The following is a 19453-nucleotide window of genomic DNA, read 5'->3' on the forward strand; positions in this document are numbered from 1 at the left end:
AGTTGTACTTCTAGGGCAAAATGTTTCTGTACAGACTACTCTAGATGTAATCTAATGCATGTACTAAAAAGACATTGTTAATCTGGCATTCTAACTTTGACATCCCTCAAATATTTGCAAATTTATTTTAATCTTACAGTTTGATCGTGAGCACTTCAGTGAAGTCTTTGTTGACTTAAAGTGGTTGGAAAGTAAAGTGGGCAATAAATACCTCAACGAAGCAGCTGGGATTGCAGCAGAGGAAGCCAGAAAAAATAAAAAGAAACAAAAGGTCAGTGTATTATATGCACAATATCAGAAATAAGAATGTTACTTTTTGCAAATTAGTAATTTAATCTTAGACAAATTAAGTGGCATAAACCTCTGTTTTGAGGTTTTTTTTCAAACCAGAAAAGGTAGTAAATTTTAACAGTTTGCATTCTGCCTGTATGCACTGCTGGTTGTGAGTGATGAAATGGTTCAGTCTGGGCAGATGCTCATGATTTTTAAAGTCTCGTAAACCTGTATTTAATGCTTTGCTGTTCTTCAAAACCAGCAGAACTTAACTTTTGTGTGTGTTATGATCAAACCTGCTATGCTTCATAATCTTAATTTTTAATGCATAGTCTGCTGCAAGTTCCATATATTTCAGATACACTGATAGAACATTCATATATGTCTTGGTATTGGCTAACTACTGGACAACAAATAGGGAACAAGCAATTTCATTGGTGAGCTATCTCAGATCAGTATTAAACTTGCAGTTCTAGATATAACCAACTAATAAAAAACAGTACCCTGTGTACGTGTGTACAACTGTATAACAGCATCTGTCTCTGCCCCAGTGTCAAGTTCCTCACCACCACTTCCACTGACTGCCCTTCACTATATGCTTCAGCAGAGTGTAGAGTAGCAGGAGAAAATTCCTCTGCATTTAATCTGTCTTTGTATATTGTTATCCTGTTCTTTGTGTACAGAGCAATTTTGGAAAGAGTAGCATTTTGGAACACAAATATTCAGGCATTTTTTGAGAAATTGTTATCGTTTTGACACTGCTCCTTTTGTCTGATCTGTCCTTTTTGTCTGCTTAAATAATTTTCTTGAAGCAATTGTAAGAGAAGGAAATGGGATTTTATAGTAAATAATATTTATACATTTGGATTGTAGCATTTTGAGTTGCAAGTTTTGAATGGGGTTTGTGCAATTAACCTGTATTTTTACATTATCTCAAATCTTAATTTAATAGGCTCAGGAAAATTCTATATCTTTGGCTGCTTTAGAAAAAAATGAAGGTGAAGTGACCCCTAAAAGTAAGTGCAAATAATTTTTCCATACACATATAACAAAAATATGTGTATAGATTTCAAAGAACTGTAAGAATTGCATATCAGAGATGAGCTTACTCTGAATGCAAGACATACTAGGAAGTGGAACTGCGCTGGTGAGAGAGAGTGGGGCTAAAGCTTTAGAGGTGCTTCTTCCCTGCCCTGTATTTCCATGATGAGTTAAAGGAATTAATGAACAAACCTTCAACAGTATTATTGTTTTGATAATTGTATGCATGGGTATTTTCTTAGATGAGGGACAAGGGAACAGATTTTTGTATAGCTTTAGGATTTTTGGTTGTGGTTGGTTTTAAACTCATTCTACTTGTAGGAAGTGTTTCTTGCTCATATTTTGAAATTAATTATGAAAAATGTATGAATATTACTACATGATATTAGATGATGTTGCTAAACATAATTAAATTTTAAAATTCATTTTAATATTTTCTCAGACTTTTTGATGATGGCTTATGTGATCTCTTTTCTTGTAATTGGGCTAAAAATGGGTTGCCTGTCTTAAAAATTCCAGAATTTCTGTGGATAAAGATTTTGTTTGATTGTTTCATGTTACTTTCAGTACAAGGAAGGTGTGAGTACCTATAGTTTTGAATTGAGGAATAAAGTTAAGGCATTATGTCAGAAATGAATGTTTTCAAACCTTACTGTAGTAGAGAAGTGAGTGTTAATCCTCTTTTTTCATGACTGGTTTTCCAGCCACATTGGAAGATGAACCAGAAGATGATGATCTGTTTGAAACTGAGTTTAGGCAATACAAAAGAACTTACTACATGACTAAAATGGGTGTAGAAGTAGTGTCTGAGTAAGTATATACTACTTTTTTATTCCTAAATGCTGAAGCCAAGTCATTGTAGATATGTATTCGAGACATACATTTGTCAATGTGTATTAGATGTGTTTTTCAAGAGTGTGTAGTGATGGGGCAAGGCATAATGGCTTCAAACTGAAAGGGGGTAGGTTTACTTTAGATAATAAGGAAGAAATTCTTTACTGTGAGAGTGGCGAGGCACTGGAGCAGGTTGCCCAGAGGAGTTGTGGATGCCCCATCCCTGAAAGTGTTCAAGGCCAGGGCTTGGATGGGGCTTTGAGCAGTCTGGTCTGTGGAAGGTGTCCCTCCCATGGCAGGGGGGTGGAACAAGATGATCTGTAAGGTCCCTTTCAACCCTCAACATTTTGTGATTCTAATAAAAGACAGAATATTCATCCCATGTCAAAAGCAGAGAACACTTGGCAGAGTACTGCAGTGGTGATGATTTTGCCTAATGCAATAAGAGCTACAAATAAGTTTTTTGTAATAAGTATTTGAGGACCAGAGAGGAAATGAATCTAGAAAATCATAGTATTATTAGGTTCCCAAAATGTTCTACCTTCATCCCTATGTACAAGGTGCTAACTACTTTTTATATACCAGTGAAAATGAGAAAACTAATAAGTATCTTTCCTTTTTCCTTTAAGTGCCTTCTTAGCTGAACAAGCTGAATGTTATGTCCAGGCAATACAATGGATTTTGCATTATTATTACCATGGAGTTCAATCATGGAGCTGGTAAGAAAAAGCATTAAATGGGAGACTGCTGAAAGATAGAGTGGTATTTCATCTTCTATGCTGGGAACATTTAATGTAGTTTGGTTTGTTTCTGATCTGTGAACACTGCTGTGCTCTAATTAAGTCATGTCACTTAGGGGATTTTTTAACCTGCAGGTATTACCCTTATCATTATGCACCTTACCTGTCAGATATTCACAATATCAGTGAACTCAAAATCAAGTTTGAACTTGGAAAACCATTCATGCCATTTGAACAGCTTCTTGCTGTACTTCCAGCAGCTAGCAAAGATTTGCTACCTAAATGTTACCAGGTAAGATATAGAATTAAATTGCATTATCTATCTATTGCTTACTCATTATCTGCTTTATTTTATTTTACTCTATTCTTGGTGGTTTTGCATGTCTTGTTAATTAAATTCTATCTCTACATTTAAATTTATGGTTAAATATTCTACATGTTACTATATGTAGTGCATTGTAAAGTTAGTAATAAGTACAAAATTTTACATTTGCTAAGCAATTTCCAGCTAGGACAGTTAAATGTTTCATTCCTGTACAGCACTGAATTGGTTTTAATACCAGCCTTTCTTTGTCACTTCCTACAATTACTGCTAAATTGCCTTTGATATCATCTCTGTTGTATTTTCCTAGCATTTGATGACTAGTCAAGACTCTCCTATCATAGAATATTATCCACCTGATTTTAAAACTGACCTAAATGGTAAACAGCAGGAATGGGAAGCTGTAGTATTAATCCCCTTTATTGATGAGGTAAGTTCTTTCACCATCTGCTGTCCATAAAAGCTGCATTACAAAACTTCTGAATTTCTTAATTTATCAACGGGTAGACATGCAGTTAAGTGGAAGTTTAAATTAACACTTGATAACACCACAGAAAAAAATATAAATGTTTGCTGCTTCGGTAGTAAGTCTAGATTAAGTAACCACAAGCAAGGTTAGTTTTAGGTGGCAGAAGTCCTGAGTAATGGCTGTGGACTTGGTGTTGTTAATGTTTTTAATCAGCTATTAAAATATTTTGGTTCAGTTTCTTCAAGAAAAATATTCTGTTCCTATGTAAATATAAAAATAGAGAGCATCTGCAGGAAAAATAAAATAAACACTTGAAAAAAAGAAAGTATTTTTTCATTAAATCCTTCATGAACACCAGTAATAGGGAAGCATTAAATAGAGAGCAATAAAAGGGTACTTTGCAAATAGGACAACAGTGTTAGACAAGGCTACTCTTTGGAAATAGGCTTGCAGAAAAGTGATTATTCTCCAAAGCCATTCCATGGTAATTGTTCTGGGAGCATTTTGATCAGGGACGTGAGAAAGGGTGAGGCTGCAGCTAGACACTGAGCACATAGGATATCTGGATTTCTTGGGTTACTTTCCCAGTGTGGTTTTCTCCATGCTAATTTTTGTTGGCAGTTTCATATGTGCTGATTCCTCTAAAATTTAGAAACGACTGCTGCAGGCCATGGAATCCTGTAATAAGGGCCTAAAAGAAGAGGAGAAACGAAGAAACACTCACAGTGCTTGCTTGATGTACTGGTATGACAAAGATGCTGAGTTCCAGTACCTGTCACCATGGCCAGAGAAATTCCCTGTAATAGAACGATGCCGCACGAGGTAATGCTGGAGTAACTATTTTAGAGCAGGCTAAAAGTAGTTGGAGGATTTTTAGATTTTTTTACTAACATTTTAACCAAACCTTGCCTATGTCAATATGTAAACTGAGGAATAAAAAATATTGAATTAGATGTTGCCTGCTTTGGACAGCACAGTAAAAGTATTTGTCCCTTCAGTTGCTACTTTGCAAAACAGGTGAACCAGTGCTGAGTTGTTAAGAACAATCCAAAGAATGATTAAACTTTGTATGACAGAGGATGAAAGACTGGTACAAATATCTGATAAATAGTGATCGTTTACTGGCATGCTAATTCCAGAGTGTTTTTTTTTAATGTAAGCATTTGGATCCAGTGCAGAGAATTAAACACAAATTTGTTTTTCACCTTCTCACTGAAAGTAGCCAGCTTTATTTCACACAAACTGAAGATGAAATGGAAACATAAGCTTAACAGTACTCAAAATTAAAGCAGAGTAGAGGAGGAATGCCTGTTGCCGGATTACAGTTGGTAAAGAATGGACAGTTGTGAAGATGAATGATACCATATAGAACCATTGCTAGTTAGAATTCAGTAATTACAATTATTTAAAAGAGTGAGTTTGGCATATATCCTGAAGTTTTGTCTTTTTCCTAATGAATAGTCTCTCTGCAGCAATAGCACGGGTTTTTTATAGTCCTTTCTGTATATTCCAAGTGACATAAATTAGTTGCTGGAAAGCAAAGAATTTGTCAATTAACGAGTGAATGAGTAATGATTTTTTCTAGAGGTGTAGGTCAATCTGCATGAGCAAATGTTGTGCCACTTCTTTTTTAGGTATAAAACAATACCTTTGGATGCATGGCATGTAGAAATAACCCACAATAAGATAACTAAAATCAACAAGAGTGCATTGTATTTTTGTGGATTTCCTACTTTAAAGCACATTAAACATAAGGTAAAAGATTTTTCTCTTCCAACATTTCAATTGTATGTAGCAGATAACTATGTAAGAGCTGAAGTTTTATGTACTGTTTTGTTTTTACCCAGTTCTATCTTAAAAAAAGTGGTGTACAAGTGTTTCAACAAAGCAGCCATGGAGAGAACATGATGTTGGAAATCATAGTTGATGAGAACTCAAAGGACCAGGTAAGCATTCAGCTCCTGACAGAAGACTAAAACTAAACAAAAATAAAACCCCACAGCTGGACAAAAGACTTGTTAAGAAGTCTGAATTTGTTAAATGGTCAGATTTGAGGTGTTTAAATGCTAAATTTGTGTGGGAAACAGTCTAGAATTTCGGGTATCTGTTAAAGTCATTTATCATTTTCCAGACTTCACAATATGAAGGATCAGTGTCCTTAGTTGAGTTTCTGGCCTTTCTCTGTGGTAGCATTTAGATGTTCTTGGGTAAGGAGCTGGTGGCTAATGAATGGTATAAATGCAGGGAAACAGTCTCCAGACAGGGGTGTTTGTGTTTTGTCTGACTGAAGAGTTGACCACTTAAAAAGGAAAAGTGTTTCCTTTTAATTAACAAAGAAGACTTAAAGCCTTCCACTCTAATGAGGCTCTTTGATAGGGGAATCAGAGAGAAGAGTCAAAGTAGCAAATGACAAGTGCAGAACAGAAAAAAAATCAGAAATAAATAAGGGAGAGAGGACGAAAACAATATAGTATGATACCATTTTACATTAGAGGGATAGGGAGAGTACATATTCAAGATATCTGGCAAGAAAAATCAAATAGGCCCAATTAATATCTTAAAAAAAAGCAGAGACTCGTTAGAAAAAAAGAATATAATGTGAGGCTGAATTTACAGATGCTAGCAAGTTGTCGACATAAGCGTTGTTCCTTTTTTTCAATGTGATATATAAGTAAAATATATCATATAAAATACTTTGGTAATCTCAAATGGTCATTTTATTTATTGTGTCCCAGAGACACAAATAGTTCTAAGTGATTTAACAAAAGAAGTACTTAGCAAACCTCTATGAGACAAACAAATTATCCCAGGTCTTCCAAGTAACACATGCAACATGTTAAGAGCCACATTTTTAATCAGGGATTATGTAATCTGTCAAAAATATTTTAGTAAGATAAAATGAATTTTTTATTCTGCAAGAGAATCTATTATTAAACTACTGTAGTTTTTATTGCAAAACCAGCTTGAAAATACTGTAAGAAAAATCTTCTAGTATGTTATACAATTAGTAATAATATTTTTGGGGTTTTTTTTCAGATGGTAGAAAATGTTGCCAGTTCGGTACTTGGAAAGCGAGTTTTTGTTAACTGGCCCCACCTTGAAGAAGCCAGAGTTGTTGCAGTGTCAGATGGAGAAACTAAGTAAGAGTTACATGATATGTAGTTCTTTGTTGTCTTATTGGGTTTTTTTCAAATTAAGTTCCTTGGGCTGCACAGAAATTTTGATTTTATTGTAAAACTAACAACCAGTTAGTCCAAATGTAACAAAGGCTGCTTGGTGAAGAATGTTTAACTTTGTTCTGAGGTTTGGTTGCCTCTGTAGCAGTCTAGTCTTTCACTGTTTGTTATGGATGTAGAAGCTTGGGAGAGCTCCTTCTTAGTTTTGAGGGAAAAAGGCATGCCCAGAAATCCACACAGAGAACATTTCTATACAATCCTCCTTTATGAATAGCACATGTACTGATTTTTTATTAAAAATATGCTGTGTGGCCCATTGTGGAAGGGATAGAGAAAACAATGCTGCAAGTCTTCCCTATCCTTAACAAGTCATTTCTAACTATTTTCAGTTTTGCTCACAATTGGTTATGGCTAGGTTAATCTTACTTGGTTAAATTTCCTATCTGTCATAATATTCTCTAGGTTTTATTTGGAAGAGCCACATGGCACACAGAAGCTTTACATGGGAAATGCAGTGCCCCCAACGAAAGTGGCTTATGTTGGAGATAAGGAGCAAAGCATGTGGGTAAAAGAAGTTCAAGGCATTTCAGAGCAGTAAGTAACTTCAAAAATTAAAGTGTAGCTTTGCATTTTATGTCTTGGCTGTGTTTTGTTCCTGTATTGCAGACCTAAGTAGCACAGAAGAGCTTCTGCATACTTGATGATAAAGGTTAATCAAGTCTGCTTAAATTTAAAACAACAACATAAAAGAGCTTATGTTGAAATTTCAGAATATGTGGAGTCTGTTCTGAGGTAACTAAAGTTAGATGCTCTTACAAAAGAACTCTGAAGTGAATGAGTTTCAGTATTTATTCTCCCTCTCAATTTTCTGTTGTTAGTGATCTTCAGTTGTAGGAAGCATGTAGAATAAAGTAATACAGAACCAACTTGAAACTCACCTAGCTTAGCTATGTTAAATTTGATTGCAGCTCTTGCTCTTTTAGAATGTGGGTGCTCAGTAGACTATAAATGAGTTACAGTAGTTTTGATGTCTTCTTGCTGGTCCTAAAATCACGAGCCAGACACAGTTATGTGATAAAAAGGGGTTATCTGTCTAAGGATCCTTAGGTGCACAGCACTCTAGATGGAAAGTGCCCTAACCCTTCCACTGTAAAGATTAAATGTGCTTAAATTAATACTCTGAGCTCTGCAGTGGTGGCTGTGCAACAGTAGGTAAACAACTGATTAAGCCATTTATTCTGGGTATTTTTTGTAAAATAAGAAAACTATTAAAATCCTCTTCTAAAGAGGGTTTTTTATTTTATTTAATTTTACTTCAATAAATTTATTCTACCCTCTTGGTTTAGTTCTGTTTATTGTAATCAAGCTAAATGTTCTGCTTTGTGTTCAGGTACCAGAGAAGGAAAGGAATAATTATCCATGAAACTTCAGTCATTGTATATGCTCAATTACTCACTGGTAATAGATATCAACTAAACCAAAATGGAGAAGTTTATTTGGAGAAGCAGTGGTCTAAACAAGTTCTTCCTTTTGTTTACCAAACAGTTGTCAAGGTAAATATACAAGTTCAGTACTTTCTCTGTATTATTTCAGACTCAGACTATATTTTAAACTGTCTGTTTATATAAACTTTGTAATTACTCTACTGGAACTGAATGATATTTAAGATCACCACTGTTGTCTCTTTCATGTAGGATATCAAAACCTTTGACTCTCGTTTTTCAAGCATCAAAACTTTGGATGATTTGTTTCCTCCTGGAAGTACAGCCTTCATGCTGGGATCTCCTTACTATGGCTGCATGGGAGAAGTTAGTTCCAGTAATTTCATAATTTTTCCCTGTAGATTTTTTCTTTTTGTAAACCTAAAATAATCTAAGAAGTTGTGTGACAGTAGTGGCCATTTGCTAGCTGAAATTTTTAATCTAGAATTCCCAGGTGGTTTAGTCTGAGCAAGAGAGGGATCTTGTGTTTCCCTCTTCTTCTTGCTTGTGTAAGAGGAAAAAGCAGAACTTGAATGCAGGATTATTTTTATTAGTTCTTTGGGATAATACATAAAGTTCCCATTTGTGTTATTTTTAGTCATGAATTCCTTTAGTTTAATGCTGACTGATTGGCTCTATGAGGAAGCAAGGTACAGGTCAAGGCAAGGTGATGAATCCCAAAGCATCTCTGTGCCTACTGCAGCAAAAGTGTTGATAAAGTAGAACATGAGGTGTGTTATCCAAAGATTGCTGGTTTTAAATAGCATTTTTATAGCACTTGTAACCTATTGTGTTTCTCTCCAAGGTTCATGATTCACATGATGTGATCCCAGAAGGCAGAATCCGGGTAGTTTTTAATATTCCCTGTGAACCCCAGCTGGATACTTTAATACAGAACCAGCATGTGAGTGCTTTTCCTTTTCTAGTAAAAGCTTAAACAATGTATCAAATAGATTTTGCAATGGTAAATGTCTTTCAGAGATGTTTCCATATAATTCATTTGCCATTTGTATAAAAAATCCTTTAGACATTGCCAATATGTTTTGTTTGTTTGTTTGTTTTAAAGAAATATTCTGTGAAATACAATCCTGCATATATTTTGGCCAGCCGTCTTGGAGTAAGTGGATATCTTGTCTCCAGATTTACAGGGAGTATCTTTATTGGAAGAGGATCAAAGAAGAAGTAAGTTCTTTTTGTGAATTTTGATTGTAGAGAAGCTTCTAAATTCTGCTATAGTTACAGAATTTTTGCTGTGTTTAAGTGCTGTTTTTATCGAGTGCACACTCTTGTGATTTGAAGCTTTCTTTAAAGTATATTTGCTGTAAACTAAGTCGATATGCAGTGCTTTTTTTCTATCAGAAGCATGTTTTAAATTTTTGTTTACTGGACAGTTCTATTTGCTTTCATATTGTAGACAGACATAAAATTTACTTTCCTGATTAGCTATTTGCAAAATTGAATTAGGAGTTTAAACTGACTTTGCCATACTGAGAATAAAAAAGTGGAATCAGGATCTCATTTCATTGTATTTATTACTGCTACTATAAAGGGAGATTAATTTTACTTGTAGCTTCTTTTCAGAACTAGTTAAGACTGCTTAAAATACATAAGGGAGGCAATCCATGTAGTCCTGTGAAGGTCAAATTGTGGTTCCTCTGGAAAGATACGGTTGATGGATGCCTGAGCATCTTCTTGTGATCTAATGTGTACATTTCTTCCTGATGGATTGTTCAAGGGCATCCTTCTACACCTTGGGAAATGCCAGGTTGATTGTGGTTGATTAGATGTCAATTAAGAAAGAAATGTAAGATATTTCCTACCCTCCTCTGCAATGAAGTATAGGGACACAGGTGGACAGCTATCATAGCACAGCTTTTGGCCTGTGACATTTACAGCTGACAAAAGGTTAACAAGTAAACAATATAATTAATTTAATTTTTCTGTGGTTTAAGGCCTTGAATGTATGTTTATGAGGGTTTTTTAAATGTATGTAAATACACACACATATTGCAAGTTAATGAATGTTTTCTTCTTTCCAGTCCTCATGGTGATCACAAAGCAAATGTGGGGCTAAACCTGAAATTCAATAAGAAAAACGAAGAAGTTCCTGGCTATACTAAGAAAGTTGGAAATGAATGGATGTATTCTTCTGCAGTAGAACAGCTACTTGCTGAGTATTTAGAAAGGTAAATTATTGGACATGAGCTTCATCCAAATTACCCACCTTTGTATCAGTCATTGGAATTTGTCCTCTGGTCACAGATTTTCTAAGAACAATGAGTTTGTTTCTTTTATTCCAGCGTTCTATTTTGGGATAGAGTAATTGTGTTAGCAGCTTGCCTTTGGAAAGTTAGCAGTATGATACTAAATTAAGTAAAAAATAATCCATCATGGGTTCACAACTTTTGAAGCCCAGCAGACTTGATTTTGATGGGGCTTTTTTGTGGTCTATGCTTATATGAAACTAAAGTTATCTTCCATATATTTGGGAATTTTTAGGGTGCCTGAACTATTTAATTATGTAGCCAAGAACAGCCAGGAAGATATCTGCTACGAAGATGACATTTGGCCTGGAGAGGATGAGAATGGGTAAGCCATGGTCCTTATCTCTTCTACAATAAGGAGAATAAAGACTAGGAGTTGTGAAATTGGTAATGATTGTGCACTGGCTGCTGTGTAACTGAAACCTTGCTGTTCCTCCAGCAGCCTGATTGTTCAGTGATGGCTGAAAACATTATTTGAATGCTGTACTTTTCAGTCATGGAGTCCAAGTTTCTGCCAGACTTCAACCTCTAGTCCAGTAAATGAGAAATATCATTTTCAGTGGCTATTTCATAATTCTTGCTTTTAAAATAGCCTACATAAGCATAGCTATGACTAGTCATAAATATTTTTTAAAAAAATAACCAATAATTGTGGTAGTTGTCTAAAATCACTTGGAATTTGAAAAATAAATCCAAGTTGGAAGTATTTTGCACATTTTTAGTATACATTTACATTTTTAGTATACATTTACATGGGAGAAAAATAGCAACCTTGGTTCCAGACACAGTATGGTAACTTGAAAAAGTTTTAGTTATTAGACAATAAACCCAGTCCATGGGCTTCAGTCAGTAAATCTACAGGACTCTTACCTCATGATACACCAGTGTGGGAATCCTCTTGTAGAAGAATCTCTGATTTTTTCTCCATTTTACCAGAGAGTCTTCCCCTGTGGAGTTCTTTCTTCCTGTGTTGTGAGAAACAGCTGGTCACAGAACCAGTTATCACATCTGGACACAGTTTGTTGATTGGATCCAAGCTTAATTTGCTGAATGCTTTTAATTAAAATAATAATTTTTTTTTCCTGAAACAAAACTTTACGTTATGGTTTTGAAACAGTACTGTATAGGCCTGACTTTTCTTAAGTCATACAGAACCTTTAGATTCCATTACTTTATGGATATACAATCAGTGTGCCTGTGTGATAATACTTGACTGATTAAATTAGGGGACACAGTAAAATGCCTGGTTCATGCAGCTAAAAGCTTTCATTCATGCCATTTTTTATTCAGAGCTGAGAAAGTGCAAGAAATTGTTGCCTGGTTAAAAGCACATCCTGTGTCTGCTTTGTCTCGCTCATCTTGTGACTTGCAAATTTTGGATGCAGCCATTGTTGAGAAAATTGAAGAAGAAGTAGAGAAATGCAAGGTACACAGCTTGGTGTCATTGTGAGCAGGGGTGGACCAAAAAGCAGTGCTCGTTATTTTTGGGGTTCTTGAATTTAAATAAGACAATTGAAGATTACTTGCCATTCCAAAGAAAAAGAGCACCGAGTATAATGTAAAATCTGGATTTGTAATATTATCCCAGAAATTCAGAATAGCTCATTATTAATCTTTGTAAGAAATTCACTCTTTTAGGCGTGATTTATCAGCAGTGGGCCGTACTCTGAGTTGTGCCTTTTGGTGGTTTTGTAAAGGAACACGTATCAGTAGATATTGAAAAATACTAAAATGGTCTTTTTATTTGAAATCCCAACTATTCTTCCTTTGCAGTTTCTCTTTGGTCTGCGCAAAATTTAATTTTTTTTTCTGAAGGCCACAGATGAAATAAGTGGCCAAGGAAATTACTAAAGTAAAATCTAGGGACAAAGCCAAATGAAATAATGGGCTGATGCTTTTTGAAATAACTTGCAAGGACATCTTAGAAAATTGGTGTGAAATCTGGGATTAAATAACTAATGGTTTGGTATGGAATCCAACATGTTTTAAAAACTAGACTTACTCTAAAGACTTCATTAAAGCTCTATACCATTATGTAAAAGAAACAAAAAATTTCTACATGATCTTTTCAGGAGTTTTGTTTTACATATTCCAGTGCTTGTTCTACACTGGTTTGTAAAGCCTTTCTGTTCCTTTCCTTTAGCAGAGGAAGAGCAACAAGAAGGTGCGAGTAACTGTGAAACCCCATTTGCTGTACAGAGTAAGTGATATCAATGGATTGGGGGGATTTAAGTTCTCCAGATCCTATTTATTTTACCTAAGCTTACCAACTTTAGGAGAATAGAATTTTATTACAGTATTGATGAAAGGAAACATTTTGTTATGCCTTCTAGAAAATAATTTTGGAAACAGCAGTCTGTCTCTATAAGGAGAGAGAATTTCTTGTAACTACAAACTCCATTATGTCAGGCACTGACTTAAAGGTTTTTTCTACCTCCTGCCCTTTATGCTTCTGCAGTTCTTACTGCCTCTATAATGAAGGCAAAATAAAATGTGCTTTCAGCTGTCTCTTTTCCCATGTTTTACTTTTTATTCAGTTCTTCACATAAGACCAACTATTCCTCTTGCCCATGTTACTGATACAGGCAGGTTACATGTGATGTTTTAGTTCTGTCTGAATTGATCCTTTTGATCAGCGAGTGTACAACACATTTCAGGCAGAAGCAGTAGTGAGAGTTGCAAGGGGAAAAAAGAAAGTTTGCTTTGAATCTGGAGAGGGAAGGTTTTTATTCTTTGAGGGGTTTTTGGGGGGTTTTTGTTATGTTTTTTTCTCCCAGAAATTTTACTTTATAGTGTGCATCAGATATTGTTGTAAATGCATTTTTATTGTAATTCTGATTGTTTTGCATACATTAACACAGTCTTTTGGTTATTGTCAGCCATTAGAACAGCAGAAGGGGGTTGTTCCAGATCGAGATGCAGAGTACAGGCTGTTTGACCGTATTGTCAATGTCAGAGAGAACTTTTCTGTTCCTGTTGGGCTACGAGGCACCATCATTGGAATTAAAGGAGGTAATATTTTCTTTATGATTATAACTACATAGCAGCTCAGCTAGTACTATGAAAGCAGGATTCAGGATAGTGTTTTATGTAATGGTTGTGAATGCACATATTTCTTGCTATGAAGCATATGCAGCTTGAACCTGTTAATAACATATTTACTGTTTTGAATAAAACCTATCTTCTGTTTTAATTTCATGTGTTACATAGCTGTTATTTGAAAAAGAAATTGTTTACCCTATCATCCTTCCTATATGAATTAGAAATTACTCCTTGTTTCTTCTTAATATGAAGAAGGCAGATCAGAAAGGAACAAAATGAAGTTATGGGAAAACATAGACAAAGTTAAGTGGAGTAGACATAAAATCAAGTATTAACCTTAATACTTACATCAAACTTTAAAGCTTTATCAAGTGTGATTTGTCTTAAATAGGTTTATTTTGAATTTGTATTTTTATTCTGCAATATTTCATTTCCATTAATTGGCATAGATTTATACTTTGTTTGACAAGAAGATTAACCATAAATCTATTTCAAGAAGGATTTATTGAGCCTCACAGAGTGTAGCAGTTTGATATTGAGTATTACAAATCGTTTTCTTACCTGCCATTTCAGTAACTGCTTTCTCATTCAGTTTGCATCTAACAGAATCTCAAAGAACCTAGACTAGAGTGCAGTTTTATAAAGAAATATTCTTTTCTCCGTAATTCTTAAATACTACTATAATTTTGAAGGTATATTAGTCTGTCATTATGCAAGAAGTTAATATTAAAGCTGTTAGTTTCTGACTGCCTGGATGTAGAAGTGGCTTGCATCTCTTTTCTGCCAGTTTCTGACAAATGTGACATAGAGCTATAAACTGCAGTTCTGTTAATGCACATGGGTAAGGTGTCATGCATGGTACATTGCTGTTGAAACTGTATCTTAGAGGGCAGACATATGTGAGACCTTTTGAAGCATTTCCAAATTCCTGTTAATGAAATTACTCAGAAATTATTTGGGAATCTGTTGTTGATTTTTGGTCTTTTCATTATTTATTGTATAACTAGTATAGATAGATATTTACATAATATAGATGGACATAACTGTATAGGATGATGTTGTACTTTGTTTTCTGTAGCTACTAGAGAAACAGATGTGCTCTTTGAAGTTTTGTTTGATGAAGAATTCCTTGGAGGCCTCACTATCAGGTTTGTGTGGCGGAGTTCTGGGTCAATTCATGCTATTGGCATAGATAGCATGGAATTGTTTGCTTTGGTTTGGTTGAGTATTTTTAATACCTCTTCTTGAAACTTTGTTTCTTGGCAGTGTTGGTCAGTTTTTATTTCTTTTGTGTTTTTTTATTGTCTTTGAGTAGTGATAATTTTTTGTGAAGCATGTTGTGGAAATGCTCTTTAGGCTGCTCTGGTGTATAAACTTCTGACTTGCAGAAAGCAAATATAGAACCAGCAGAATAAAGCACTAGATCCAGATGTCTTTCTAAATAAATATGTAGAAAATAGGTTCTAACCAGTATATATTAAACATGTAGATTAAAAGCCAGGCAGAAGGCATCTCTTCCTCTGAAGAAGGGACTCTGAACTCAATAGTTGATACTTAGACACTAAATTCCAACCATTAAAAACCTGAACTGTTTTTCAGGAGGTGGAGGTGCTTTTGTTTTTATAAGTGTAATAACTCTTCTGTACTTAAGTAAACACCTAAACTTCTAAGTGCTCAGATATACCCAGCAGGCTTCATTTTTACTGTTCTTACCTAAGGTTTTAATGATGGAAGTTAGAGGAAATTCTTCCCTCCTACCTGCAATTCAGCAATTATAGCCCTTGCATGTCCTGTAACACAGATAATACTCAGTGTTCAGAAATGCTGTTTAACTTCAATTTGTAATTCTGCTACTGAACCTGAAAGTTCAGTTTTCATTTCTGAAAAATAAAAGAATATTGTTTTCTGGTTCTTTTACAGAAATATTTACTACAGAACTGTGCTATAACAATTCACTCATCTTAAAAATTTCTTTAAGCTCAGCACTGAAAGGTACAATATAAACTGAGACTAGTGCTAATTACTGTTTGACAGCCAGAGGGCGAAGGGGAGCCATGGGTTTCAGGTTGTCTGCAATGCTACTAGATTTCAATATTGCATAGTTTTCAGCTTCTGTTGTTCAAACTTGAGTCATTGTCTTTTGGCAACAATTTAAGTGCATGAAACAACTGTGGAATTCTTTTTTCAAGGTGCTCACCTGCCAGAGGTTATCGCCTGCCCTCAAGTGCCTTAATTAACCTGTCTCATGGTAGTCGGTCAGAAATGGGAAATCAAAAGCTGATGGCCATAGTTAAACCTCAGCCAGCAGTGAATAACTACAACTCATATGCATCTGATCTGTCATCTGTATGCTCACAAAAAGTGCATCTGGGAGGCCTCAACCATTCTCCTCGTTCCCTTTTTGTTCCTACTCAAGTAAGACTTTTCTCGCATTTGTACAAAAATGTTTTTCCCTAGAATCTGAAATATTGACATGGTTATCTTCGTTGGTCCAAACTAAATTTAGTTTTTATGTCAATATATTAGAAGTAGAATAATTCTTATGCTGGAGAAATGAATTAATCTAATAATGAAAAGGACTAAAATTTCCGTATTGACAGTGGTTGTGCTCTGAGTAACTCCAGTTGCTTTTCTGAGAGACAGATACTTAGTTTGGAGCAGTGACATACTATTTGGTGTCAAATAGTGTGTTTGGACAGAGATGCAATTATTTCCTTAAAGCTTTGATCCAGTTTATGCTTCCTTACAGACTGTTTGTCCATGCATAGAAAGGGAAGACATGATTTCCCTATCAGTTTTGCTTCTCGGTTATAATTTACTTTGAAACTGCAATAAAGGAGGAAAAATTACAAGTTTTGAATTGAGTTTATTGGCGGTTTAATGACACTTCATCTTTTTAACAAGAGGCTTCTTTAAAGAAACCTTAATTAGTAACTTCATGTTGCTGTAGGTGTGTTTGAAAACAGTTATCTTATGTTTTTCAAGTCTGTACAAGAAAAAGTACTTTCCAAAAGAAAACGTAGGACAATGAAACACTTCTGATTTTTTTTTCTCTCTCAATGATTTAGCAACTGAATGGAAGACAGCATTACAATCTCAGGGCTGAAAATCAGGGCAACTCTAACTCACCCCAGAAAGGATCATTTCTGAGTGGCAATCAGAAAAATAAAGTGAGTGTTCAGATTAATTTAGTATCGGACCCAAATGTCTCTGTTTTGGCCCTCTGTTCAGGGTGGGTGCCATTTTCTCATGATTAATAAATTGCTTTGTTTTAGTACATCAGATGTTGTAGTTCAGATACAGACTGGAGCAGAAATGCTCTCAGTTCTTGAATGAATATAATATCCTGTGTTATCTTTGTTTAGGTATTAGATTTTTTAAGTGTTTTTTTGCATAGCTGGGCTTCAGTTCTGCAATAACACACCTGTAACGTAATGAAGTAATTGAGCCTTGCTGTCGAGGCCTTACAAAATAAACCATTGATAATACAATCTAAGAATACTCCCAGTATGAAAGCATGCTTTTAAAACCATTCTGAACTGTTACCTGAGTGTCATTATACTTAATCATCAAACTAACTTCATTTCACTTTAGTAGTGATTCTTGGTAAAAATTGTAACTGCAATCCACTACCACAGCTTGCTTCATAATTAATTACCTGGAACTTGTACTAGTGTCAGTATGAAAATATCTGTCATTTGAGGACTGTTAAACTTGAACCTTACAATTTCCAGAATGTCTTGGTATATACTTAGCTGTTCAAAAGTTGAATTTATCGCTGCTGAGTTTGTCTGGGGTCTTGTTTTTTTATTTTGTCAGGCACAGAGTAAGCAAGATGACGAATTCTGCAGCATATGGCAGTCGTTGCAGAGTTCTGGGAAGTCTCATCACATTCAACAAAACATGCATGAGAAGGTTTGTATAGAAACTTTAACAGATCTCTGCATTCAAAATATGAAGGTACTTAATTTCACACATTGGTTCATTGTATCAGAAAACTTCATGTTACAAATAAATCCTCTGGATGCAAGTGGTGTTACATGGAGTATGCATAGCTCTGGAAAGGGGTAATCATAGGGCACTACGATGTAAATAACAGATACCCAGTTTTCTGGCTAAGCTTTGATGTTTGAAACCCTAGGGTGCAGTTCTACCTCAGGAAATCAAGCTGGGAACTGGCCATCAGTTTTATAAGCCAGGCTTCAATGACGGCAGCTTTAAATGTCAACAAAGAAAACAGGAGCCTTATAAAAAATGTAAGTACTATTATTAGAAACTTTGTTTAGGGGAACTACTTGTTTTATCTGACCTTCATTGAAATGTCTGAAGAGTTTTTCGGTTTTTGTAGTTACTGACAGGAAATAATTCATTTTAGTTTTATAAACACTACTTTGCACTTGTTATTGTCAAATAATGTCCCTGGTGTGTATATTAGATTGTTCCACACATAATCCCAAACCTTTTAGGTAAGTTGTTCCGTGTTCTGTTGACTTGCCACCCATCTAATATAAAAACCAAACAAAAAACCACACATGTCTTTGAAAATCTGCTTGTGATCATAGTTTTAGAATAGAAAATTAGATATATTATTGGATGTACTTTATTTTATCCTAGAAGAAAAGCATACACCAAATGACCTATGAAGTAAAAATTAAACATTTGATAAAACCATTCATATTAATGCAACTTTGTGTATTTGTATGGAGTTACTAATTGTTTTGAGTCTTGACTATTACCGTTTTTAAGAGCATTTCAAAATAATGCATTCTTTTGTAGTTAAAGAAGATTCCAAAACTACAAGAGGTGAAAGTCAACCACATAATAAAATGTCAAACCAACAGGTAATTTTGTCTGTACTGAGTCAATCTATTATTTTCATTTTACTCTTGATGTGATTTATCATGTTACAGATTTGTCTTTAACTGGCATCTTAGTTGATTCTTTTAGTCAGCAAATTTATTTTGGAGATCTTTTTTTCATTAGAGGTTTATAGACAGAATATGAGAGAAAGAGCATAAAATGTATGATGATACCAAACAACCTTACTATTCCTTTTAGATTCTAAAAGCTATGCTGTAATGGGAAAACACAAATGCTAGGTGTTCAATGAGCTGAAATCCTCTAAGAATATTAGCTTGTGAAAGCTCTTTGCAGATGCATTTCTAATATGATTGTGTTATAATGATTAATAGAGTATTCAGTAATAATGGCTGCAGTTTATTTCAGAATTTTGCAGGTGTGAATAAGTACAATGTCAAACTTTTGAAGAGGAATGGAAGTCCCAACACGCCTTTAATTCAGAAGGCTGCAGTTGATGGTCCCTGCACAGGTGGAAAGGTAGGATCTAAGGAGTTGACTGTCTTGTGCTCTTTGAGTAACTTCAGTTTCCAGTCCATTTTGTTCCAATTGTTCCTGGTTACTTGTGTGCAAATTCATGTTTAAAAAATACAACAAACCTGTGTAACTTTAATTGTTCTTTAAATCAATTCTATCAGTTTTAATATGCAGAACTTGATACAGTCTCTAGATATCTGTTCACACTCTGAACATAACTGTCACCTGCCCAACCTAAGAGAGGAAAAATCTGAATGAGAATAAAATGAACCTCAAATTGATACCCCTTCCTCTTGCATCTGCTTGTAAATACAGTTAGTTGATGTACCTTTTTTCTTCTTTAATTTAAGAAGGACAATGAACTGGAAAGGCTTCTAGCTTCTTTGAAAATTCCCAAAGAAAATGAAGTGCAGACTTATTCCAAGGAAGCAAGAGCTACAAACGAGGAACATCTGTCACCACAGTCATTTGCTATGG

General features: G+C 34.9%; 1 protein-coding gene across 3 annotated transcripts in view; it reads left to right on the forward strand.

Moving 5' to 3' along the window:
• The window catches only part of XRN1 (5'-3' exoribonuclease 1), a 35410-nt gene that overhangs the window by 9378 nt on the left and 6579 nt on the right, over positions 1 to 19453 (forward strand). The window contains exons 10-37 of one of the 3 annotated variants that reach the window (XM_030954355.1): positions 140 to 271; positions 1226 to 1289; positions 2019 to 2124; positions 2778 to 2867; positions 3024 to 3180; positions 3521 to 3640; positions 4332 to 4501; positions 5314 to 5434; positions 5527 to 5625; positions 6716 to 6819; positions 7318 to 7449; positions 8246 to 8408; positions 8550 to 8663; positions 9142 to 9240; positions 9403 to 9518; positions 10376 to 10522; positions 10836 to 10925; positions 11891 to 12026; positions 12744 to 12800; positions 13480 to 13612; positions 14721 to 14790; positions 15832 to 16057; positions 16711 to 16812; positions 17462 to 17557; positions 17784 to 17898; positions 18419 to 18483; positions 18869 to 18979; positions 19330 to 19452. In XM_030954355.1, coding sequence (XP_030810215.1) covers positions 140 to 271; positions 1226 to 1289; positions 2019 to 2124; positions 2778 to 2867; positions 3024 to 3180; positions 3521 to 3640; positions 4332 to 4501; positions 5314 to 5434; positions 5527 to 5625; positions 6716 to 6819; positions 7318 to 7449; positions 8246 to 8408; positions 8550 to 8663; positions 9142 to 9240; positions 9403 to 9518; positions 10376 to 10522; positions 10836 to 10925; positions 11891 to 12026; positions 12744 to 12800; positions 13480 to 13612; positions 14721 to 14790; positions 15832 to 16057; positions 16711 to 16812; positions 17462 to 17557; positions 17784 to 17898; positions 18419 to 18483; positions 18869 to 18979; positions 19330 to 19452 — 3258 coding nt within the window. Of the gene's footprint in view, positions 1 to 139; positions 272 to 1225; positions 1290 to 2018; positions 2125 to 2777; positions 2868 to 3023; positions 3181 to 3520; positions 3641 to 4331; positions 4502 to 5313; positions 5435 to 5526; positions 5626 to 6715; positions 6820 to 7317; positions 7450 to 8245; positions 8409 to 8549; positions 8664 to 9141; positions 9241 to 9402; positions 9519 to 10375; positions 10523 to 10835; positions 10926 to 11890; positions 12027 to 12743; positions 12801 to 13479; positions 13613 to 14720; positions 14791 to 15831; positions 16058 to 16710; positions 16813 to 17461; positions 17558 to 17783; positions 17899 to 18418; positions 18484 to 18868; positions 18980 to 19326; position 19453 lie in introns of all 3 variants that reach the window. The other 2 variants (XM_030954356.1, XM_030954354.1) reach the window with 2 other exon arrangements.

This window comes from Camarhynchus parvulus, chromosome 9 (assembly GCF_901933205.1).
Source record: "Camarhynchus parvulus chromosome 9, STF_HiC, whole genome shotgun sequence".
In the NCBI taxonomy this organism is placed as follows: domain Eukaryota; kingdom Metazoa; phylum Chordata; class Aves; order Passeriformes; family Thraupidae; genus Camarhynchus; species Camarhynchus parvulus.